Below are 25,396 nucleotides of genomic sequence, written 5' to 3' on the forward strand. Positions count from 1 at the left end.
GATAGTCACAGAGAGAGAGAGAGAGGCAGAGACACAGGCAGAGGGAGAAGCAGGCTCCATGTACTGGGAGCCCGACGTGGGATTCGATCCCGGGTCTCCAGGATCGCGCCCTGGGCCAAAGGCCGGCGCTAAACCTCTGCGCCACCCAGGGATCCCTATTTTATTTATTTTTAAAATTTAACTTAAATTTTTTTAGCATGAGAGGCAGAGATTGAGAGAGAGAGAGAAAATCCCAAGCAGCTCCATACCCAGTGCAGAGCCTGACCTGGGGATTGATCTCACAACCCTGAGATCATGACCTGAGCCAAAACCAAGAGCCAGACACTTAACTGAGTCACCCAGGTGCCCCAGAAGCTTTCTATTTTGATGTAGTCCCAGTAGTTTATTTTTCCTTTTTGTTTCCCTTGCCTCAAGGGACCTATCTAGAAAAACATTACTACAGCCAGTGTCAAGAGAAATTACTGCCTGTGCTCTTTTCTAGGATTTTGTTTCATGTCTCATATTTAGGCCTTTAATCCATTTTTAATTTATTTTTGTGTTTGATGTAAGAAACTGGTCCATTCTTTTGTATGTTGCTGTCTAGTTTTCCCAACAGCATTTGTTGAAGAGACTGTCTTTGTCCTATTGCGTATTCTTTCCTGCTTTGTCGAAGATTAATTGATCATGTAATTGTGAGTTTATTTCTGGATTTTCTCTTCTCTTCCATTGATCTGTCTATTTTTGTGTCAGTACCATATTGTTTTAATGATTACAGCTTTGTACTATAACTTGAAGTCAGGAATTGTGATGCCTTCAATTTTGTTTTCCTTTTTCAAGATTGCTTTGACTGTTCAAGGTCTTTTTTAGGTCCATACAAATTTTAGGATTGTTTGCTCTAGTTCTATAAAAATTGCTGTTGGCATTTTGATAGGGATTGCATTGAATGGGTAGATTGCTTTGGACAGTATAGGCATTTTAACAATATTCTTCCAATCTGTGAGCATGGAGTGTTTCTCCATTTCTTTGTGTTGTCTTGAATTTCATCAGTGTTTTATAGTTTTCAGAATACAGATCTTTTACCCTTTGATTAGGTTTATTCCTAGGTATCTTTATTTTTGGTGCAGTTGTAAATGGGATTGTTTTCTTATTTTCTCTTTCTGCTATTTCATTATTGGTGTATAGAAATGCAACAGATTTCTGTACGTTGATTTTTGTATGCTGCAACTTGGCTAAATTTGTTTATCAGTTCAAGCAGTCTTTTGAGTTTTCTGTATATAGTATCATGTCATTTGCAGATAGTGAAAGTTTTACGTATTCATGGCCTTTAAAGTTTTTAAACTTTAATATCAATGTCTTTTGAAAAAGATCTGCCTCAATCTTGCTATCTATACACCCGTTTTTCTTTTTACTTAGTTGTAATCTTAGTGTACATGCCACTTTGTCTGATGTTTTAACTTGGCATATATTATATAAATATATTCTAGTTTCTAAGTGATCTTCATTTTTATTTTTTGTTGGCTGTGAAATGTTGGCCTCATGTTCCCTGAGGCACAATTTTTTTTTAAAGATTTTATTTATTTATTCATGAGAGACACATAGAGAGAGGCAGAGACATAGGCAGAGGGAGAAGCAGGCTCCATGCAGGGAGCCCAGTGTGGGTCTCGATCCTGGGACTCTGGGATCACGCCGTGAGCCGAAGGTAGACACTCAACCGCTGAGCCACTCTGGCATCCCATGATTTCTTGAACTATTCCCTGTTGTGAATGATTAGGCTGTCCTCTGCCCCCTTGTCTTTAAACTAATACAGATAGCACTGTGAGGACAAAACAAATCTTAATTCACATAACATTTTCTTTCTGTTAAATTATTTTTTATAGGAATAAATTCTTAGCTAAGGGAATACTAGGTCTAAGGGTCCAAGCATTTTTCTCTTTCACTGGGTATTGTCTCTTTAGTTTATAGAGGGATCATGTTAACGATGTTTGTATTAATTGACTCAGTGGTACCAGTTTTACCATAACATGAAGCATAAAGAAGTTAGGTTCTAGGGTTGGCAAGAAGGATGCAATGAAAATAACTAGGCAAGCACGTGGGGGCAGGTCATGATGGACCGTTTGAATTGTATCCTGCTTTGCTTACAAAGTGGGAGCTTACAGAGGTTTTTAAGTAGAGGAACATTGTAAACAGATTGGTGCTTTATTTATTTTTTTTTAAGATTATTTATTTATTTATTCATGAGAGACACAGAGAGAGAGAGAGAGAGGCAGAGATATAGGCAGAGGGAGAAGCAGGCTCCATGCAGGGAGCCTGACGTGGGACTTGATCCTGGGTCTCCAGGATCAGGCCCTGGGCTGAAGGCAGTGCTAAACTGCTGAGCCACCTGGATTGCCCCACATTGGTGCTTTAGAAAGTGAACTAGTGACAGTGTGGAGGTCAGGTTGGAAAGAGTAAGGGATTGAGGCAGAGAGACCAGCTAGAAGGGCGTCACTCTGCATGCCATGGCCCAGGCAAGAGGAGGGTGGTTTCAGGAGATTAGTACTGACACACATCATTGGATGTCAGTAGTAAATGGAAGGATTAAAAAATTGGTCTGAGGAGACTGTTAATTCGAGTGACTGGGTGGGTGATAGTACTATTAATTGAGGAGAACATGGCAGGACTTTATTTCATGCCTAGTAGTCTTAATTTTCATTTTAGTGTAGAAGAGAAAATGATCCATCTGTGTTTACTAGGTATCAGGCACTGAAGATGAGCATAGGGCCTCCAGGAGTGAGGACAAGATGGGGAATTCAAAGAGCAAGAAAGCACCATATCTGGATAGGAAGAGGGAGGGTTGTTTCTTCCCTTGACACTTCAGGAGAGGAGAGATGGAACTTGAGTATGTGGGAACACACTGAGTGAAGTGGGACTTCATAGAAAATAAACTAATGGTGTTCAAACATGTAGACATGGGTGGAACTTCAAAGAACATTAAGAAAGATCCTAACACTGAGAGGCCCTAACTATTCCCCCTTAATAGGTTGGGGAGAGCCTGCCACCATCCTCTCCATCATTTCTTTCACCTACTGCTTCAGAAAGACTTTATGTCAGATAAACAGGTCGGTGCCATATAATCTGTGAATGAGCTTAATTTTTCCCTGCCTTACTGGGTTCTCTCTCTTTATTTCAGTTTCCACAGAGCCTGTAGAAACCTCTCGATGGACAGAAGAAGAAATGGAAGTCGCTAAAAAAGGCAAGTGATAGTACCTTAGGTTCTTCGGGGTTTTGGTTGGATTGGGTTGGGTTTTTCAGGGTTATTACTAATAACTCAGATGGAACTAATTTTTTTTTTAATTAAAAAAAGAACGTTCTTTGGTGGTAAATAGAATTTGGAGATAGACTTGAATTCTTTCTGATGGAATGGTCCCCTCTCAGGTAACCCCGCTGTGCCTTGCTCAAGAGGCCCACTTTTGAGGGATTTAATATTCTCTGCACAGTTTTATTTTGAATGTCATTTTGTTAGAAAGAAAGTGGACTATTTTCACTTTCCCAGAATAGCTGTGATTAAATGTTTTGGAGGGTATTTTAATATAAACAGTCTATATTTTCTATTACTTAAAAGTTGGAATGTTAATAGTGTGGTACATATCTTCTTGGTTTATATTTGGTAAGGCATTTGGCTGTAAACTGGTAAGAAATTGCACTGCGATTCAGAGATGAGGGCATGAACTTTGGAGCTAGACAAAGGTTTGAACTTTGTCTTTTCCCACTCATCAGTATGTGGCTCTGATCTTACTCTGCAACATTATGAATCTTGTGTTTTTCTGTTGTTGCTTATTAACATAGTGTAATTCGAAATTGAAGTAAAATTTCTAATAGGATAAGTAATTGGTTTATAAATAAAAAATCATTTGTGTTTTAAATGAAATAATTTTGAGAAAGATTAGCCAGCTCTTTTGGGAGTTAAGTATTTCCTTATAGTTCTAAATAGAAATTATTGTAGGGGCACCTGGGTGGCTCAGTCAGTTGAGTGTGTCTGCCTTCGGCTCAGGTCATGGCTGAGCCCCACGTCTGAGTGGGGAGTCTGCTTCTCACTCCTGCTGCTTGTGCTCTCTCACTCTCAAATAAATAAATAAAATCTTACAAAAAGAAATTATTGTAAATAAATTGTAATTGTAAATTATTGTAAATAAATTTTAGCGATATATTTCAGATTTATTTTCTGTTTAATAGTTAATGAATGATACATTTGAGAGTCCTATAAACCAACTTTACCAAAAATATGGCAGTTTAACATGTTCTTTGTTCAAAATATTTTTGTTTGATTTTATTTGCCATGATTAGCAAGTTTGTGATTTGTCATGATTACATGTATAACTTTTTAAAAGACTCACATTTAAGAAAAAAAGATTCACATTTATTCTCATCTAATTATCAGAATGTCATAGTAGAGTAAGTAGATATTAGCTACATCATAGTGTGATCTCTTTCAGGTAGATAAGACCTTCATAGGACTATTTAGTTTCCACTCTTTTCACCTCTGTTCCTGTGTCAGAAGGATTTGGAAGTGACCTTCTAATTGTCATTGTTAAGGGAAGCTATTCACATTAACCTTGAAAAACTCATTTTTTCTATAAATTGTTAAATTTGTACTAGAAACTCCTGCTCGGATACATCGGAGCAGGTATCTAAAGTATATCCCTGTCTGTATAGCTCTCTGTGTTTATGCGCATTTATATACCCATATTCCTTGCACATTGGTGTGTGTATATATATATGTTACTGATTAAAAAGTGTGTTGGATTGCATAGATTTCTGTGACACATTATATTACTACAGGTTTTTCCTTTTTTTTTTTTTAAACTGGTTAATTTTTTTGAGGGCATTTCTTGATTGTGAATGGATTGAAGACATGCTGTTTGTAAATGTAGTCCTATATATATTTTGTGTTAATTATTTATGTGATTATCTTATTAGCTTTATATTGATATACTGTTTCCAAAGACTTAGAAGTATCTAATCACTCAGTTTTACAAGTGTTTGAGTTGTTACCGTGGGTCCAACATTGTCCTAGCTCTCTGGGAGATAGGTAACATGGATAAAGTTGAGCCCTCCCATTAATGAGCAGGTTTTAAATTTGGGTGGCAAAATAGAGCGGTCAGTCAATTGCCTGTCAATGCATATTTAAGTATTAAAATTTATCAATAATTGAAAACACATTTTTAGTGTTAATGATTGTGAATACTGTAGTTAACTTGGTTTTACTATTTCTCTTGTTTGCTTTATCACATGTTGTTCAATTTATGGTCTGTTTTTCAAATATAGGTCTTGTAGAACATGGTCGTAACTGGGCAGCAATTGCCAAAATGGTGGGAACTAAAAGTGAAGCGCAATGTAAAAACTTCTATTTTAACTATAAAAGGCGACACAATCTTGACAACCTTTTACAGCAGCATAAACAGAAAGTGAGTATATCAGAGGTAGTGAACCTTTATTCATTTTTACTGATAGTTTTTATTTTGTTTTGTTTTTGAGCTTCAAATACTGGTTTTGATAGAAACGTTTCTATACCTTGTATTTTTATTTATATGCTAGTGCCTTGGCACAAGTTGACTTCTTCTCTGATTACTGCCCAAGGAGCAAAATTCGTGTTAGTAGTAATGACAGTTCATACTTTTGAATGACCATAGATTAGATTTGAAAACTATAAACATTTTGGAGTTTGAATTGAAAAGTTTAGTTGGAGTTCTGTTGACCGTGTTGAATGAATTAATAATGGCATATTAAAAGCATTTTCTTAAGAGAGAAAGAGTCCCTGAGGTAAATATTAGAAACCAGAAAGTATAAATTGTTGAGAATTCCTTAAGAGGAGGTTCCAATGTTTTCAATGTCCACTGAGCTCTCTGAGGATTCCATGAGATCAAAACTGTTTTTGTTTTAAAATATTAATAAAAATATTAAGATGTTGCTTTTTTCCCCCACTGTGTTAGATTTGCCTGGTTAGTGTCAAAGGAGTGGTGAGAAAAAAATGCTGATGCCTTAGCATGAATCATGGCAGGGCACCACTGTGCTAAATAAATACTCCACGTATTCTTCATCTCCAGGCATTTGCCGTTTAACAACAAATATGCCAATTTCACTTGTCCTTGGTGAAGCAATAAAAATTAGCTTTATTAAATCTTGACCCTTGAGTACATGGGTGTGATGAAATGAAAAGTGTGCATAAAGCCCTTCTGCTCCATACCAAAGTATGCTGGACCTGTCAAAGGAAAGTTCTTTTGTAGTTGTTTGACTTCCAAGCTGAACTAGCCACCCTTTTTTAATAGAGTGTCAGCTTTATTGGAAGAATAACAGAAAAACTATGATTTTGCAGAATTGGATCCTTGGCAGACATTTTCATGAAAATGAGTGAGACTGTCTTTCAAAGAAAGCAAGCAGAAAGTATTTGTTGCCACTTTTAAATTTTGAGTTTTTAAGCAAAAATTAGTATTTTGGAAAATTTGTCCATCACCATAAGCTTAATATCTTCCTAATACTCAAAGACTTTTCTGATGAGATCAGTGGTAATAATAGTTAATGTGATATTTTGATATATAGTGAAATGTATGCAAATTTGAAATATCTATATAACTCTGTAATTTCCAAATGACCAATTTGTGATGTCACAATGGATATCATGTATGCATGGATAAAAGATCTATAGAATATTTTTAATACACCAAAGTTCAAGATAGATGGATTTTAATAGAGTACAAAAAATTTATTGATATGGCTTCAGATTTCATATTGCAGTTACCATGTAAGAGATGACTACTTGCTGAGTTTTGGTATAATATCAAAGAATAATATCCATGTTCATTTGAAAAGACTGTTAAAATATGCTTTCCTTTTCAACTACATTTCTCTGTGAGGCCAGACTTTGTATTTTTTTGTAGTAGGCTCCACACCTAATGTGGAGCTTGAACTCACAATCCTGAGATTAAGTCACATGCTCTACTGACTAAGCCAGCAAGGCGCTCCCAGACTTTTTTAAAGTATATATGTCAGCCAAAACAGTATTATGAAAAAATAAAAATTAAAAACAAAAACAAAAACAAATAAAAACAGTATTATGTCTGCAGATTAGGTTATATCTAGAAGCACATTTAAGAATTGTGCTGTTTTCTGTGAAGATAGATATTAAAAGGAATATCCGAAAACAGAAAAAAATGCTACCTTTTCACTAAATTATCCTTCTGTTGTAGAATGTAGTTATTTTTATTAAAAATATTTTTTATGTTGACTTCTAATGGGTTTATTATTTTTAAATGAATTAATAAATATTTTAAGTCTTTTTAAGTCAAATATAGTAAATACCTCTCTCTCTCTCTCTCTCTCTATATATATATATAGAATAGAACCTCCTTAGGGTCTTGAATGCTTTTTAAGAGTGTTGTAGCCTTAGACAAAAAAATTTGAGACTCACTGAAGAATGATAGAATGGGTAATAAAAGGGTAGATATTTAAATTTGTTAGGGTTTGAACTTTTAATAAATATATATATATATAATGTATAGCATTGATTTAAAAAGTTATATGCCTTTTAACAAAAATGAAAATGTGTAAAGTTTAGAAATGTAGCAACTAAATCAAAGGAAAAAAAGTAGTGACAAAGAGTCTATTGACAAGAGACTGGACTTCAGCAAATACCACTGAAAATGTTTAGAGAGAAAATCAAGTAAAGAGTGAAGCAGACATGTTTTTAAAAGATAAGTCAGGGTTCTCCAGAGAAACAAACCAACGGGACGTGTGTGTGTGTGTGTGTGTGTGTGTGTGTGTGTGTATGTAGAGAGAGAGAGAGAATATATGAGTGAGTGATTTATTTTAAGAAATTGGCTTATGTGATTATGGACATTTGGATCTGATGATGTAGGCTGGCAGGCTGGAGACTCATAGAAGAATTGTGGCTGAAGTTCAGAGGTGATCTGCTGACAGATCCTCTTCTTGCTGGAGGGTGGGGTGAGGGGGAGAGTAGGGACCTGTCAGTCTTATTTCTATTAAGGCCATCAATTGATTGGGTGAAGCACCCCCACCCCCACATTCTGGAGGGTCATCTGCTTTGCTCAGAAGTCTGCTGGTTGAATTGTTAATCTCATCTAAAAAACACCTACACAGAAACATCCAGGATAATATTTGACCAAATATCTGGGTGCTGTGGCCCAGCCAAGTTGACATATATAATTAACCATCACAAGTGTCTTTAAAACTTCTTGTTCTAATCATTTTAATAACTTTTTTTTTTTTTTAGATTTTATTCATTTTTTCATGAGAGACACACAGAGAGAGAGAGGCAGAGACACAGACAGAGGGAGAAGCAGGCTCCATGCAGGGAGCCAGATGTGGGACTCGACCCTGGGTCTCCAGGATCAGGCCCTGGGCTGAAGGCGGCGCTAAACCGCTGAGCCACCCAGGCTGCCCTATTTTAATAACATTTAATAACAATTGAAATGACGGGGACAGTAGGCTTCTGTTTTTTAGAGTATTTTATCATTTTAGAAGGATTTCAAGACAATGACAAGTAGATGACAAATATCTACTATCAAAATGCAGTGCAATATATATATAGGAGTTATATTTCTGAGGCTTGACTTATTACATTGAAAATTATTGTAATTTCACTATCATATAGTGAAGAAAATGCTTGGAATGTTGCATGGTAATGGTAAAACATTGTCTCTTCTATATTCATCAGTGGGAATACCAAACAGAATGGGTAGTCCTTAGCAAAGGAGGGATATAGCCTCGCCACTGGAAAAATCCCTATAATAGCTATTATCTAACCCCTAAAAATACTGCAGCCTTTATGCAGTCTTCTTAAAGCTTTCAAAAGAGTGTGGCCAGAGGATTCTCCCCTTGCATTCCTGCTAGGAACATAGTGATGAATTTTTTTAGCCTCAGAATTATACCTAATTCTGTAACCCTGGGCCGTTATTTTTTTTCTCTTGACTTAGTTAATGCTTTAGGTTGGATCGTACTAGTGTATTCATTTATGTAAACTAAGAATGATGAAAAAATAAACAGAATAAGAATACTGGTAATTTTAACAATTGGGGTAGCAATGATTTCTTTTCTGCTGTGAGGAGTGTCCCTGGGAGAGGCCCACAGCCGAAGTCTGGTGAAGTTACAGGCTCAGTAACAGGCAGAGAACAGAGCAGTGCCAGGGCAGGGATCCTCAGGTCTACAGAGACAGGAGACCTTAAGTTTCATAGTTAGCAACATGAGATTATAAATATGATAAATGGCTGATGTCTTACACCTATATAGATACACATATGCTTTTACAGATAAGGTGATCTCAATAGAAGAATGAGCAGTTTTATGTAAATACATGGAAAATCCTGTTAAAGAAAAAGGGAATTTGTCCTCATAGTAAGAGAAATTCAATAACACTAAGGATGATTGGTGACACCAGTGATTAGTTGTTGCTTGAGAAATCACAATCATGGGGCACCTGGGTGGCTCAGTAGGCAAAGCATCTGCCTTCGGCTCAGGTCATGGTCCCAGGGTCCTGGGATCCTGGCCCTGCTCAGTGGGAAGCCTGCTTCTCCCTCTGCTCCTCCCCCTGCTTGTGCTCTCTGTCTTTCGCTCTCAAATACTCTTAATATTAGTAAAGGGAAGTTATTGCAGCATTATTAACAATACCAAAGCTTAAAATTGCTTAGATACCTTAAAATAGAATTTTAAATATTTACTGGTATAGAGTGCTTTATGGAATCATGAATAAATAACAGTAATTTTGAAGAATTTATAAATAGAGGCATGTTCAGATCATGATTATATAAGGCTAGAAAAGATAAATGACTTGAGCGATTCTAGTTTTATTTACTATACACAAACATATGCATGCACATATATAAAAGATTGAAAGCAAATGTGTCAATATACTTAGAATCTCTAGCTGGTGCCATTATGAGCAATTATTGTTTTTCTTAACCTAATTTTCTGGGTCCTCCACATTCCAATGAATATCTTATTTTTAATAGAAAACATGCATACATTTATTAGTAAAATACATTATTTGGAGGGGGAGAAGAGCAGGAGTTTTGTGATTTTGGGCTCTTTGTACATGTATGGTGGCGAGAAGTTCGAAAATGATCCACATTATAACTTGATCCATTTGATAAGAGTGATCTGTCTACACAAAAGGCCAGTTAGTGGTTACCTTGAGGCAACCTCACCCTAACCAGAGTAGTTGTCAGACATGCAGCCTTCTTGTTTAGTATGTGTGTATCAGTGTTCTGTGTTATTTCAGATAGGAAAATGTTCTACTTTTTTCCCTTTTAGTTATTTAAATCATAAATAATTTAATTTAATACTCTTTTAGACTTCCCGGAAGCCCCGTGAAGAGCGAGATGTGTCCCAATGTGAAAGTGTAGCTTCCACTGTTTCTGCTCAGGAAGATGAAGATATTGAAGCTTCTAATGAAGAAGAAAATCCAGAAGATAGTGAAGGTATCTTAAAAATCTTAAATTTAGTTGTGACTTCCACTAGCTCAAATATATAATTATAAGCTTAGTCATTTGACTATTTAAGAATTGCTTCGTTAAAGAAACAGTATTCTCATTGTTTTCATGGTATAGAGACCTTAAGCTTGAACACAATGTATTTATTCATTTAATCAACAAATATTTATGTAGCACCTGTGATGATCCAGTTCCTACAACCAGAAGATCTTTAAAATGGCAGTCCAGGGGTGCCTGAGTGACTTGGTTGGTTAAGCATCTGACTCTTGATTTCAGCTCAGGTCATGGTCTCAGATTCATGAGATTGAGCTCTACTAAGCATGGAGGCTGCTTAAGATTCTCTCTCCCTCTGCCCCTGCACTCCCCATTCACATTCTCTCTGAAAAATTAAAATTAAAAATAAAAATAAATAAAATGGCAGTCCAACATCAGTAAGCGTCTGTGCATCTGTATACATCACTGCCATACTTATGTGTCCAGTTAGTATCATTGATTATATTTTTCTCTTTATTGCATGGAGTTGGACTTATTTCAGATTTACAATGACTAACATATGTCATATATTTCATGTAAAAGGAATTAATGATGCTATAAGCCCTGTTGAAAAGAATGTCAGCCCAAGAAGCTTAAGAACAGAAATAAAATCCTTTTTGTCACTTGAATAAATTAATGACTATTTCCTGAAAAAGTAAATATTTTCTTGAGTTTTTGCTAATTAATGGGAAAAAAAAAAAGCCCCTAGTTTATTTCAATCTGCATTACTATTAAGGTTTTCTTTTATGAATTGACTGCTTCTGAAGTTGGGATTTTCAGTGATTTTAGTAGCTCTTTATATATTTTATTCATGTCCATGCTTTGTATACACAAATATTTTCTCCATCTCATTCACTTTTTGTTCTGCCTTATTTTTAAATTATCAGAGTTTAAATTTTGTATGTAATTAGAGCTGCTTAAGTATGTTCCTTTGTAGGCACTCATATTCTAAGCTTAGGAAGTTCTATACTTTCCAGGAGTTTCAGAAATATTAGGTTTCATTTTATTTTTTTCTACAAGTTGTTATTGGCTTTGAAACTTAAATTTTGTTTTGAATGGGTTTTGGCTTTGAACAATAAGTAGCTTTTTTTCTGTGAGGTTTTGTGGAAAATGAGGCCGGTGTGGCAGGAATGAAGAGAATACTGGAGCAGCAGAGTTTTGGTAAGATTTGGCTTTTAAAAAGCTCCCTCTGGCGTCGTCGTAGAGAATAATCTGAGGTGAAAGATAGGAAGAGTTGTTTCTGGATTTACAATGGCACTTGTGAATTGAACGTAGATACTTGTCTATGTAGATTATGGGGATAAATGAGAGGATGGATTAAAAAATTACTCCTAGGTTTCTGGTTTAATTAGATAGTAAACACTAGAAAAGAAACTGATTTGGATGTGTTGAGTCCATAGATTTAGTCTAGTGTAGGAAATACTGAATTTGTGATTCCTTTGAAATATCTAGATAAAGATGTAAAAGATTAAAACTCTTTATAAAATGAAACCAATGATGTGGGGAAAAACCAGGGTTACAATGTTAAAAGTCCCTGTAAAATTACACTAGAACTTTGCAGTCCAGCTAGTCCACACTAGATACATGTGGTGGCTGTTGAACTCTTGAAATGTGGCTAGTCCAAATTGAGATGTTCTAAATATGTAAAATATAGTCATATTTTGAAGACTTAGTACCAAAAATGGTAAAGATCTTGCTATTAGTTTTGTATATTACTGTATTTCCACATGATTATTACATGGTAAAAAGATATTTCAGGCATACTGGGTTAAATAAAATACGTGGTTACAGTTAATTTATCTCTTTTTACTTTTTAAACATGGCCACCAGAAAAATTAAAATTTTAGGCAGATATAACTCACGTTATGTTCCTGTTAAATGGCCTATTCGAGACTGTCAAACCTCCTGAGTAGAAGGAAAAGCACAGAAATAGGTAGAAATAAACCAGAATGCTGCCATTTATGGGAATGGTTTCTTGTTTCATTTTGTTTTTGCATCTTTCTTCATTTTTCAAATTTAATATAAATTATTTTTATTTATATTTATTTATTTTAAAATATTTTTAAAGTTCTTATTTATTCAAGTAATTTCTACACCCATCGTGGGGCTCGAACTCATGACCCTGATATCGAATCTCCAGCTCCACCAACTGAGCCAGCCAGGCGCCCCTCATATAAATTATTTTTAGATGTTAAAAGCTTTTACGCTTTCTGTTTCAGAAGGCGAGGACCATTTGACCTCTCTGTCTCAGAGAGCTCTGTAAACAGACACTCTAGCTTCCCAGTGGCCTAAGACTTCACTGAGGCCATCCAAGGAGTATCATTCGTCCCAAATAGCTACTTTCAAGCATGGCTTCTGTCACCACCTGAAACATGTTCATTATCAGATTTTTATGCTGTATCATTATCTTTAAGGTGCTGAAAATAGTTCTGATACAGAAAGTGCTCCTTCTCCTTCACCAGTTGAAGCTGTAAAGCCCAGTGGAGATAGCACTGACAACGGGACTTCTCGAGGAAACACTGAACCTGGGGCTGAACTCGAGTCCACAGTAGAACCTGCACCCAGTACGTCTCCCTCCTCGGCAGTGCAAAGTGCAAAACCAGTCGAAAGTGAAAGTGCAGAAGCACAGGCGAACGACAGCATTGCCATTGAGGCAGCAGAGCCCATGGACATTGAACATCAGGAGCACAGTGCTGAAGGGACTTCTGTTCTTGAGCTCCCCACGACCGCCAAATCTGACTCCGTAGACGTGGAGATGAGGGTGCCAGAGAGCAATCCGTCTAAAGTTGAAGGTGATACCAAAGAAAGAGACCTGGAGAGAGTGGGCGAGAAGACAGAGCCTAGAGACGAAGACGTGGTGGTGGCCCAGCAGATAGGCACCCAGAGGCCTGAGCCTCAGTCGGACAATGACTCTAGTGCCACCTGCAGTGCAGATGAAGATGTGGATGGAGAGCCCGAGAGGCAGAGGTGAGACTTGCTTCTCTAACATTATCCCATTCTTGGGATAATGTTGGATGCTGACTGAGTCACGGGGCACTGCTGGCCACAGAGATTGTTCCTGTATGAGTATTGGCAAGTTAGAGGCAGTCTGCATACTTTTCATGTTGGGTTATGATGATGTTCATCTGTTTAAATAACCAAGAAAAATTGTGTGATCATTATTTTCTAATGAAGAAGATAATTTTTTTCCATTTTGATTGTTACATGCATTCCATATGTAACAAAGAAGGGGATTTCATCTAAGAAAAGTTGTGAAATCAACTACAGATGACTGCCATTCCTGGTATTGGAAGCAGTATGTTGTGGTGGTGAAGGCAGAGGCAGGAGGCGTTGGCTTTTTTGCTTTGAGACCATATGGCTTCAAAGCAAGGCCTACTATACCTGTGTATTAGATGTTAGAAAATGTTGAGAGGAGGAACATGTTCAGTGTTCTGAAAATGTATTAGAAAGCATAATTTAAATATAAGACAGTGGTAATTATCATGATCACTTTGTATGTCAGTTAAAATTTTAGGTTATTCATATTTGTAATTTTAAATATATATAATATAGGGGCACCTGCGTGAGCACCTGCCTTTGGCTCAGGTTGTGATCCCAGGGTCCTGGAATTGAGTCCTGCATCTTGGCTCCCCACAGGGAGCCTGCCTCTCTGCCTGTGTCTTTGTCTCTCTCATGAACAAGTAAATAAAATATTATATAGTTCAAATGTAGAACTACTTTTATTTATTTATTTAAAAAGATTTTATTTATTTATTCATGAGAGACAGAGAGAGAGAGGCAGAGACATAGGCAGAGGGAGAAGCAGGCCCCGTGTAGGGTCCCAATGTGGGGCTCCATCCTGGGACTCCAGTATCATGCCCTGAGCAAAAGGCAGATGCTTAACCACTGAGCCACCCAGGTATCCTTAGAACTACTTTTAATCATTAAATTAATGATATAAAATCTATATGTTTTTATATAAATTAAAGAGATTTTTATTTTACTGGATTAGATACTGCTTTATTTAATATATGTATTTTCCTTGGGATTTCCTTTTACTTGAAAGACATAGGATCACCTAGAATCACAGTAGAACGTTTGGTATAAATTCTAGAAATGAATTTGTTTAAAGCATCATTTAATCAGAAACCCAATTCAGCTCTTTTTTTCCCTTTCTCCACCCCGCAAATTCTAGAAATGAATTTGACTAAAATGTAATTTAATCAGAAACCCTATTCGACTATTTTTTTTCTCTTTCTCTCCCCTGCCCTCCTTTCTACGGAAGAGGCAAATAAGCCATTCAGTAGCGAGCCAAATTCTGATCATCTAAGATGAGGAATATCTGTGTTTTCCAATATTGGTTTTGGTAACTATATTTGTAAGTGAGGGAAAAATTAGGATGGTAGTACTCTTAAAGGAGGACTATCTTAAGAGATAAACATGATAGTAATCTTGAAATTCAGAAATTCCTTGTAAATTTATGGTAGTCTTTGAATAACACTCTATGTCTGCATCACATCCAAACTGTCAAAATGACACTTCCAATTTTCTACATCTTTAATCCCATCTTTATTCTTTATGTTAAAGGTTGGTTGTTTTCTTTTATACATTTCTAATTTTCTTATCAATTTGTAATTTTTTTAATGTTCATCTTCCCCCAGAACATTGGCAAGTATGATCCAGCCAGAAAGGTACAGCACTAGTATATGATCTCCCTGCTTTGTATATTGGGTATCCTAAACTCCATTGTAGGTCCTGAAACTGGCTGAAGCAGGCGGAGTGTAGGATGGCAGGGGCTGTGGAGGACAGAGGAGCACATGTTGTTTGAAAGGGCAGCTGCTATAAATTCGGTATGTGGTTACCATGTGGGAATGCTGGTCCTGTGAGGCCATTTTTTTCCACTCTTCATGAGAAACCAGGAGCCCAGAATTTGGGATGAAATTCTCAATTTTGGAATGCTACTGGACAGATGTTTGAAAAAATACTCTATGATCCTGGCAAAACATCCTGTAATAGGTAGCTAATTTGTAATCTGTGTTAGTGGTAGATTGGTATTTTATAATGGAATTTGTTCAGACTGGATAGTTAGATGCAGATGATTAGATTCAGATAAATTTCAACCTATAAATCAATGGTAGGTTTCTTTACTTGGAAAATTAGGGTTATAGATTCCCATTTTCCTTACTATTCACATATCCTCTAAGGATAATATATTGTGTGTGTGCACATACATATTAACTTAAAAGGAATTATAATTAGAGCTCCTGGGTGGTGCAGTCACACTCTTGGTTTCAGCTCAGGATGTGATCTCAGGGTTGTGGGATCCAACCCTTTGGGCTCTGCACCCAGCAGAGAGTCTGCTTGAGATTCTATCTCACTTTCCTTCTTCCATGCCTCCACTCTCTCTAAAATAAACAAATCTTGAGATGCCTGGGTGGCTCAGTGGCTGAGCGTCTGCCTTCGGCTCAGGGCATGATCCCAGGATTCGTGATCAAGTCCCACATAGGGCTCCCTGAATGGAACCTGCTTCTCCCTCTTGCCTGTGCCTCTGCCTCCCTCTTTCTGTGTCTCTCATGAATAAAAAAATAAATAATTTTTTAAAAAAAATCTTTAAAAAAAAGAAGGAATTATGACTGTACATTTAAAATCTTAAGAATATATTAATATATCTTTTTTTATTGCCAATTGCAGAATGTTTCCTATGGACTCAAAGCCTTCATTGTTAAATCCCCCTGGATCTATACTGGTCTCATCCCCAATAAAACCAAATCCACTGGACCTGCCACAGCTTCAGCACAGAGCTGCTGTTATCCCACCAATGGTAAGTTTTCAAAGTGAGTAAGAGAAGTAAAGTTGAGAAACAAAGATCAGTAAAGATACCTTCTCTTCTTTAATCAGTACTTGATTTTTTTAAAAATTGTAAAAAACACAGCATAAAATTGATCATCTTAACTGTTTTTATGTGTATAGTTCAGTAGTGTTAAATATATACATGTTGTGAAATAGGTCTCTTGAACTTTTTCGTCTTAGAAAAGTGCAACTCTCTTCCCATTAAGCCAGAACTCTCTTTTCCCCCTTCCCCCAGCTCCTGACAACCACCTCTCCTTTTTGTCTCTATGAATTTGGCTAGATACCTCATATAAGTGGGATCCTACTGTACTTGTCTTTTTGTGACTACTTGTTTCACTCATAAAATCTTCAAGGTTCATCCAGGTTGTAGCATGTGTCATAATCTCCTTTCTTTCTGAAACTGATCATATTCCACTGTATTTACATACCCCATTTTGTATATCCATCCGTCTGTCACTCAATTGCTTTTCAAATGGACTCATTGTAATGGTTGATTGAAATGGTTATTTCCATTTCAGGAAAAAAAAACACCAAAGAAGTATAATCCCCTAGCCATAAATATTCTTAAGCTTTGTTTTTATTTTTTTGTTTTGCTATGAGACAGTAATAGAATAAATCTAGAATTAGGTTTTGGATATTTAGAATGAATTCTGGCGATTATAACTGACTTTAGTTTACAGTTCCAAATCTAGTTTTATTTACATTTTACTTTGATAATCTCTACAAGTTTGACTCCTTTGGGCACTGAATTCCAAACTTGAATATTGCTCTTTTACTTAGTAATGTTTTAGCTCTTGCTTTTCTTCAGGGGATCAAGCTTTGTTTCCTGTCTCACATGATAATTGTAAAAAGTTAAGGGTGTGCTGATGATAGACTTGTAAAAAAATCATTAAACATTTGTTTTGTTCATTCATTTATATACTCAAATGGCCATTTATCGAGTGAGTGTCTGCCTAGTTCAAGACAACATTGTTAATCCTGTATGGAATATTTACATATTGTAATCTCTCAGTTAAAAAAAACTTAGAGATTTGTCTTGATAATAAGACATAGAAAAATATTATGGTAAAATTTAAGTGAATTATAAAAATGTGATGCTCTATTAAGTTGAAAAATATAGTATGGTCATTTCAGAGGAAGGAGAGCTTCCTTCTTAATGAGACAACTAGGGATCCCTGGGTGGCGCAGCGGTTTGGCGCCTGCCTTTGGCCCAGGGCGCGATCCTGGAGGCCCGGGATCGAATCCCACATCGGGCTCCCGGTGCATGGAGCCTGCTTCTCCCTCTGCCTGTGTCTCTGCCTCTCTCTCTCTCTCTCTGTGACTATCATAAATAAATAAATTAAAAAAAAAAATGAGACAACTAAAGAAGACTCCATGTAGGAAATAATATTTTGATTGGACCAAAACAATTCATTTGGCTTTATAGCAAAAGGAGGAAGAGCCGTGTTTACATAAGCCAAAGCACAAAGGCAAGAAAATTATGTATATGTTTTGGGGTCAGTGAAAAATTCTACTTATAGTACCGGAAAAAAACTGTGGAAGTCTTTATTTAGATAATAGGTTCTAAAAAATTCAGATCTCTACTCTTCCCTGGAACTTTTTTGTATTCATGAAGTAATGGACTGTGTTAGAGGCTGTTCATTTAGTATTGAACCAAACAGGTTGGGTTCTTTCCTTCCTGAAGTAAGAGACGGAAAATAAACAACGAAAACAAACATATTATTGCGAATTGTGCTGTTGGAAGTGCTGTCTGTGTAGCCTTAATGAAAGAAAGAGGGCTCTTAGAAAAGAAAAAAGAAAAAAAGTGCAGCCTCAGTGGCTCAGCGGTTTAGCACCACGTTTGGCCCAGGTTGTGATCCTGGAGACTGGGGATCGAGTCCCACATTGGGCTGCCTGCATGGAGCCTGCTTCTCCATCTGCCTGTGTCTCTCATGAATAAATAAATAAAATCTTAGGAAAAAAAGAAAGAAAGAAAGAAAGAAAGAAAGAAAGAGGGCTGCAGTGAGGAGGGAAATGAAGAGGGACAGTTTGGGTGGCCTGTCTGTAACACCCATCCCACTGTGTTAGTAAGTTTGTTGTAGGAGGTGAGGTAGATCAGTTCAGGCTGTCTGCCAGGTTTCTGCCTTTCGCCATTGAGGTTCCATTTTCTAAGACAGAGGTCACTGAAGGTTCAGAAGCATTGAGTTTAGGGAATGAACAGTTCCCATTTGAATGCAAGTTTTGAGGTGCTTTGAGAATACTCAAGTGGAGTTGCTAAGCGTCTATCCATGAGTATGGGACTCAGAGCAGACATCTTAGAAATATAAATTGATGAGCCATTAACATATAGATGACATTTAAATCCACAGAAGTGGGTATGATTACCTAGAGAGAACCTGGGGAGGAAGGGGAGGACCCAGGGCTGAGCTACCAGGGATTTGACCATCATAAGTTAAAAAGCAGAAGTATTTTCTGATTTTGATCTCTCTTATCACAACTTTTGTGAGTTCTGTTCTGAAAGTAAATGCTCAGCATTCAAAGCGTTTTATACTCTAAGATTACTTTGATCAAAAGATGATGAAATCAAATCAACCAGGATGCTACAGAAACGAGCATTATTTGCAACACAGGGTTATTGTTATGTTGGCCATTGACTGACTGACTGACTGAGTGACCGACTTTGTTTGTTTGTTTGTTTGTTTACTTATTTGATGTATTTATTCATGAGAGACACAGAGACATAAGCAGAGAGAGAAGCAGGCTCCATGCAGGGAGCCCGATGTGGGACTTGATCCCATGACCCCAGGATCATGCCCTGGGCTGAAGGCAGACGCTCAACCACTGAGCCAACCAGGCGTCCCAGCCATTGACATATTTAAAGATTTTTCTTTCTTCTGTAGGTTTCCTGCACCCCATGTAACATACCGATTGGAACCCCAGTAAGCGGCTATGCCCTCTATCAGCGACACATTAAAGCAATGCATGAATCTGCACTCCTAGAAGAGCAGCGGCAGAGGCAAGAGCAGATAGACTTGGAATGTAGAAGTTCTACAAGTCCCTGTGGCACCGCCAAGAGTCCCAGTAGAGAATGGGAAGGTAGGTAGAGCTGTCAGCACAAAGAACTTCTCTGAAGGGAGACAAAACTTTACTCAAACGTAGTGTCCTCTGTGCTTTATAGTTTATCTGCATGTCAGTTGATTAATTACTCTTGTCCTCAATACAAAGAATTCATTTAAATTGACCTCAGTTCAACTTTTGAGGAATGTCAGCATAATTGACGACTCAAGGAGGCAGTAACATTTGTAATGATTTTTGTTAATATGAGTTTTCTGATACTGCTCTCTCTGTTGGAAGACTATGTAAAAGCCATGCTTTCTGCTCCATTCATCTGAGTTTTCAGAGTAAGTGAGAATTGTTTTCCTGTCCCCCAAGCAAATCACACTTAACAACAGGGTAGTTAGTACTCATGCTCTGATAGGATGGGCGACAACTTTGTGTGTAGGACCAGTCAGCTCTCACCTCAGCATTTACCAGTTGTATGGCCAAGGACAAGGCCCTTAACTTTTCTGGCTTTTAGTTCTCTCATCTGTAAAGTGCAACTTATGATCTATCTGCCTATCTACCTATCTGTATTTCTATCTTGCTGAGATTACAGCCCATAAGAAAGAATTAGCATTCAGTGTTGTTTTGTAACACATGGCTCAATGTTTTTCTTTGTATAATATTGTATATAATACATATACAACTTAAAATAATAGTGCACCAGTATATACTTAGTATAATAGATTCCACAAAAGTACTGTTATCATTGTTATGTCCCTATTGTTATTTCAAGTGACAGATTTGAGTTGTGCATGCTCTTTTTTGTTTTTAAGGTTTTTTTATTTCTAAATAACCTCTATACCCAATATGCAGCTTGAACTCCCACCCCTAAAATCAAGACTTACACACTTCACCAACTGAGCCAGCCAGCACCCCCTGTGCATGCTCTTTTTAGTTGTGTATGGTACACCTAATTTCTTTAAAAATAAGGGTGGCAGGGGAAGGAGTGATTTCTAAGTTGTAATAAATTCTTCTGGCATGGTTAGGAAATGGCACATGTGTTCTGATTGATAGCTGACCTACCAGCTACATGCTATGATATGCTTAGAATATAAGACTATTAAGGTCTTTGTTACTGTGGTTTAGGTTTTCTGGTAATGATTCAAGTACCTTACATAGATAAGTAAGAGCAATTAGCTGTAGAATGCCATACATTTCAGGGGCTATTTAGTATAAAATAAGATCTGTGGTACTTAATGGATCTTGACCCCGTCCCCACCAGTCACACCAGTAGTGAGTTATTAGTCATTATATGGCACACTGAACCTTTTATGTTAGAGTTTTAAATGTAAGATTGCTGGTGTTTTAAGTATAAATCTTATGCTAGTAAAAATGTGGACCAGAGTGGTTATACCCAGTAAGGCTGGGTGCATAATAAGTGCTAAATGAGTATTTCTTGAGGGAAGGTAAAAATCTTGGTGATTTGGTGGCTTTTAGTACATTGTACATGGAGAATCCTCATTCAGTAACTCAGTAGTTGATGCAGTATGTACTAGTAATTACATGTTGAAGGAATGAATTAAATGGAGTATAAATGGACTTAGCAGAAGTGCTTGTCTTTTGAGCAATCCAATTATGAGAAAATTTGTCATGATGAGAATGATGAATTATAGAGTAACTTAAAAGTCTATCAATGTATTCCTTGCGTAAATGATTTAGAATAAATATTGGAGGAAGAATTAGAGCCTAGAAAAAATGACATTCAGATGGTATTTGCCAAATTCGTGCTGAAGCTGAACATTATCTGGTTAATTATATCTCGATCATTGTAATGTGCATGTCATATGGTTATTTTAAGACCTCAGTATCTTTTCTTGATTGACTTTACAAATTGGTTGTATTTGGAAGCTGGAGACACTGAATCAGGCTAGAGCCCAAATTCTGAGACTTTAAACAATGAACTGCATTTCTCTGGTCACTCACATTAATCCATTTGGTTTAGATCAGAGTGTTATCCTAATTTTTAATCATAATGCAGTGATCTTAAAACCATCCTGTAATTATATTTTTTATTAATACAATACTGAGGTGTTTATAATATGACATCAGTTTGGTTCAAGGTGAGTCTAGACACTAGGGTGGTTGATTACACTTTATATCAAGGTTAGGTTTTGTTTTAGCGCATCTAGTATGTTTGTGTAGTTATTTAATGAAATGCCGAAGACTCTCCTGAATTTATAACTATCCATAGTTCAGTGTGAAGGATAATTTCCCTTATACTTACATATCTCCCTCACATAATCATACACTTGCATTTAAATTGCTTGTATATCCAGAATGATGTGTTCAATGCAACATCATAGAATAGTTTATAGAATGTTAAATACAGTGATAGTGTGGATTTGCCTGTAAACCCTCACCAAACTGGTAGAGTTTACTTGAATTAGGACCCTGATTTTGACTTATCCCTTCATGGTCTCATTTAGAAAGTAACAGGCAGCACCCGTTGTCTGTCTCTCAGAGTATTCATCTTAGTGTAGTGAGTAACACAATTATTGTAAGTGTGCCCTTTTCTTTCTGTAGAAAAACTTTGGAAAACCCTGAAAGAACAATTGTTTTCACTTTCCAGGAGCATTTACACAAGTTAACCCCTACTTTCTTGTGAAGCCTTTTTTTCTTGGAGGGAGGGCACTCAAAACATACACATGTAGAGAGAGTTATTAGAATTGCAGTGCAGGTTTAACAGAATCAGCTCAGTTGAATGAAAAGTTAATGCTTCTCTGCAACTGAATCTTGTTTATTTTGTTTATTGCTTTATTTTTTCAGCTTTGAGTATATGATGATTTGAATATTCATCCGTATTTAGAACCATCTAAATTTCTGCCCCCCCCCCCCCCCCCCCCCCCCCGCTTTTCTTTAATACTATGACAAGATAGTTTCCACATTATTAGAAACTTACTGGGAATGGTGAAACAATCACATAGAATTTATAATCATAATTTACCATGTTAAATTCTCCAGAAAGGAAGGCATGATTTTCTTTTGAAGTTGGTTTATTTTATAAATCTGCACAGCACTGGGGCAGTTAATCCAATTCATTATATTAATATGTCTAAGAAGGGAAGAGAACCATCATCTTGATGGATACCCCAGAGGCATCCGAAAGTCAACCCCCAGTGCTTCAGGGAGGCTTAATTGACTTTGTAGTTTTGAACTCAGAGTCAGGCTTATGCTGCTGGTAGCATGACATTGACTGGGCAGTCTGGTGTGATTTTTGGAGGTTCAGTTTCCTCATCTGTGAAATGGTGTTAATAATCTCATTGGTCATCAGGGCTCAGTGAGATAATTCATGTAATTCACAGTGCTTTGCACAGACTACATACTTAATATTTACTGGTATTACTAGAATTTTTCTGGTTTTTAAAAATAGTAAGCCAGAGAACTCTTTATGCCTTGTGCTAATGAAACTATTTGAAACCAGTTACAAAAAAAAAAAAAGAAACCAGTTACAAGCCTTCCATTTAATAGTGAAATGCTAGAGACCTTCTCTTGGGATAGGAACTATCAGGTGCCAACTACTACTTACTGTAGTACATTAAAGAAAAAAAGAAACAAAAATAGATGTAGCTATTTGAAGAGAGAAGACAAATCATTGTTCACAGGATAAGATTATCCACCTAGAAAGCCTGTAAGAATCAACTGAAAAGTTATTAGAACAAAAAGGAAAGTTCATTAAGTTTCTCAGGAAAATAAATGATATACAGAAATCCCACATCTTTTTTTCCTATAGATCTACAATAATCAGGTATACAAGTATATGAAAATATATATATGAAATATATATGAAAAAGATGCCTCTCCTAACACCAAAATGTAAAATACCTACAAATAATTTTTGACAAGGAATGTATAAGTAAGACCTATATGAAAAAGTCTAGATTCCTCAATTAGAAAGTTCATTATTATAGAGTGTCAGGTCTCCTGTATTCATAAACTTAATGCAATTCCAGTGACATTTTGTTTGGAGAAGGATTTTAAATTTAGATTTATTGGGGCAGCCCAGGTGGCTCAGCGGTTTAGCGCCGCCTTCAGCCCAGGGCCTGATCCTGGACACGGGATTGAGTCCCACATCGGGCTCCTTGCATGGAGCCTGCTTCTCCCTCTGCCTGTGTCTCTGCCTCTCTCTCTCTCTCTCTCTCTCTCTCATGAATAAATGAATAAAATCTAAAAAATTAAAAAATTAAAAATAAATAAATAAATTTAGATTTATCTGGAAGAATAAATGGATCAGACTAGGTAAGCAAAAGAATAATAAAATGAATGGGAATTTGTTCCAGCTGACATTAAAGTAGCCCATACCTGAGTGGTTTGAGTTACACATGATTTTCACTTTCTTCTTTGTGCTTTTCTGATTTTTCAAAATTACAATATCAATTTTATTTTAAATGGAAAAATATAAACATAATTCTGTGTAGTTTTTTTTTTTTTAAGATTTTATTTATTCATGAGAGACACAGAGAGAGAGAGAGAAAGAGAAAGAGACACAGGCAGAGGAGAAGCAGGCTCCCTGCATGGAGTCTGATGTGGGACTCCATCCCAGAACTCCAGGATCATGCCCCTGGGCAAAAGGCACGCGCTAGATCGCTGTACCACCCAGGCGTCCCAATTCTGTGTAGTTTTAGGTCTTAATGTGACTGCATATCTGATACACCCTTTAAATGCTTAAGTTTTTTTTATACTTTATGTGGAGGTAAATTATATGGAGTAATTTTTATTAGCATTATTGTAATAAAATCCATAGATTTATTGACATAGACATGTATGCTTATATAGGTTTTTTTGGATTAATTTGATCTGCATCTTCTAAGAAAGGGTTCTTCCATTTCTTAATTATGTTTATTTCTCGAATATTAAGTGGTGGGTTTCAATAGGCTGAGTATATAAGAGTTGAAATTCTCAGAGATATGACTAATTCAAGCAAGCCTTGAATTCACCAAATGGCTGGATAATCTGATGTTTGCCTGTTGTGATCTTTACTGCATGTGAAAACACTTGGTCTTCCTAAGAGGAAGAAAACAAGTTCTTTGTCCTTTAAAGGGAAAACTCATAATTTTATTTTTGAGGGTTTTATTAGGTCATTTATGGTGCATACACAGAAGATTAGTTTTAGAGGGTTTTTAAACCTCTCTGTGGGTGGATTTCCCCCAGGAATTTTAGATTTTAATATTAGTATATAGTTGGATCTGCCCCTGGATGGTGTGGGCTTGGTCCTTTCACACTTACTATTTTAATTTGGGGTTCTTCCCTTATTTTGATAACTTTAACTTTCATAGGAAAATCAGTCGCCTATATGCCTTATGCTGAGGTCAAACGTGCTCTAGAACAGGAAGCACAGATGCACAATACCGCAGCAAGGTCAGCATCACCGTGTAGGCTCTCTCCGAGAGAAGTCAGTAAAGCCGCTCCACAGCCTGATATGAGTGCAGCCCGCTATAGTGTCCCGCCAGGTAAATATTGTTCCTCTGTGCCGTGGCTGCTGGCCATCTACCTACAGGTTCTAGACATGGGTGGTTTGATCTCGTGAATGAGCTGCCTTTCCAGGACATGTTCTCCCTGTTTCAAAATTATTTTCTTGTTTCTCTACATCCCATATGTTAGTTGTATACAGTTGAGGTTTACTGGGCCTCTGGGAAATTTGTGTTTCTACATTTATACTGTGACATTTACTGGCTTTTCTTTTAAGGGTCCATATACTATGTAAATATCTTTAGATTCCCTCTCCGGTCTCAAGAAATTCAAGTCTGTGAGAGCCAGAATCAGTAAATGTTTCTCAAATTCTGCAGGATGGAAAGAGGACGTACAACTGGCTGTTGGTCATGTCTGTATGTTGTCCATAGTTATAGTATCAGCTGCTCCTAAGAAGCAGGTCCAAAGAGTGATGGAGAGAGAGGAAAGATTACTAAAGATTGTCATTTGTCTATGCTAAGCAGAAGTAGTTTGAAATGAACATCAGCTTGAGAGCTCTGGTTTGACAGGGAGTTGAATATTTCAAC

General features: G+C 36.8%; 1 protein-coding gene across 48 annotated transcripts in view; it reads left to right on the forward strand.

Moving 5' to 3' along the window:
* Positions 1-25,396, forward strand: part of NCOR1 (nuclear receptor corepressor 1) — a 151,702-nt gene that overhangs the window by 86,875 nt on the left and 39,431 nt on the right. For 13 of the 48 annotated variants that reach the window (XM_072730440.1, XM_072730455.1, XM_072730445.1 and 10 more), the window contains 6 exons: positions 3,149-3,211; positions 5,284-5,423; positions 10,322-10,448; positions 12,908-13,460; positions 16,164-16,293; positions 19,202-19,397. In XM_072730440.1, the coding sequence (XP_072586541.1) occupies positions 3,149-3,211; positions 5,284-5,423; positions 10,322-10,448; positions 12,908-13,460; positions 16,164-16,293; positions 19,202-19,397 (1,209 nt within the window). Of the gene's footprint in view, positions 1-3,148; positions 3,212-5,283; positions 5,424-10,321; positions 10,449-11,591; positions 11,655-12,907; positions 13,461-16,163; positions 16,294-19,201; positions 19,406-24,676; positions 24,851-25,396 lie in introns of those variants that run through there. The other 35 variants (XM_072730425.1, XM_072730437.1, XM_072730429.1 and 32 more) reach the window with 7 other exon arrangements.

This window comes from Vulpes vulpes, chromosome 12 (genome assembly GCF_048418805.1).
Source record: "Vulpes vulpes isolate BD-2025 chromosome 12, VulVul3, whole genome shotgun sequence".
Lineage (NCBI taxonomy): Eukaryota > Metazoa > Chordata > Mammalia > Carnivora > Canidae > Vulpes > Vulpes vulpes.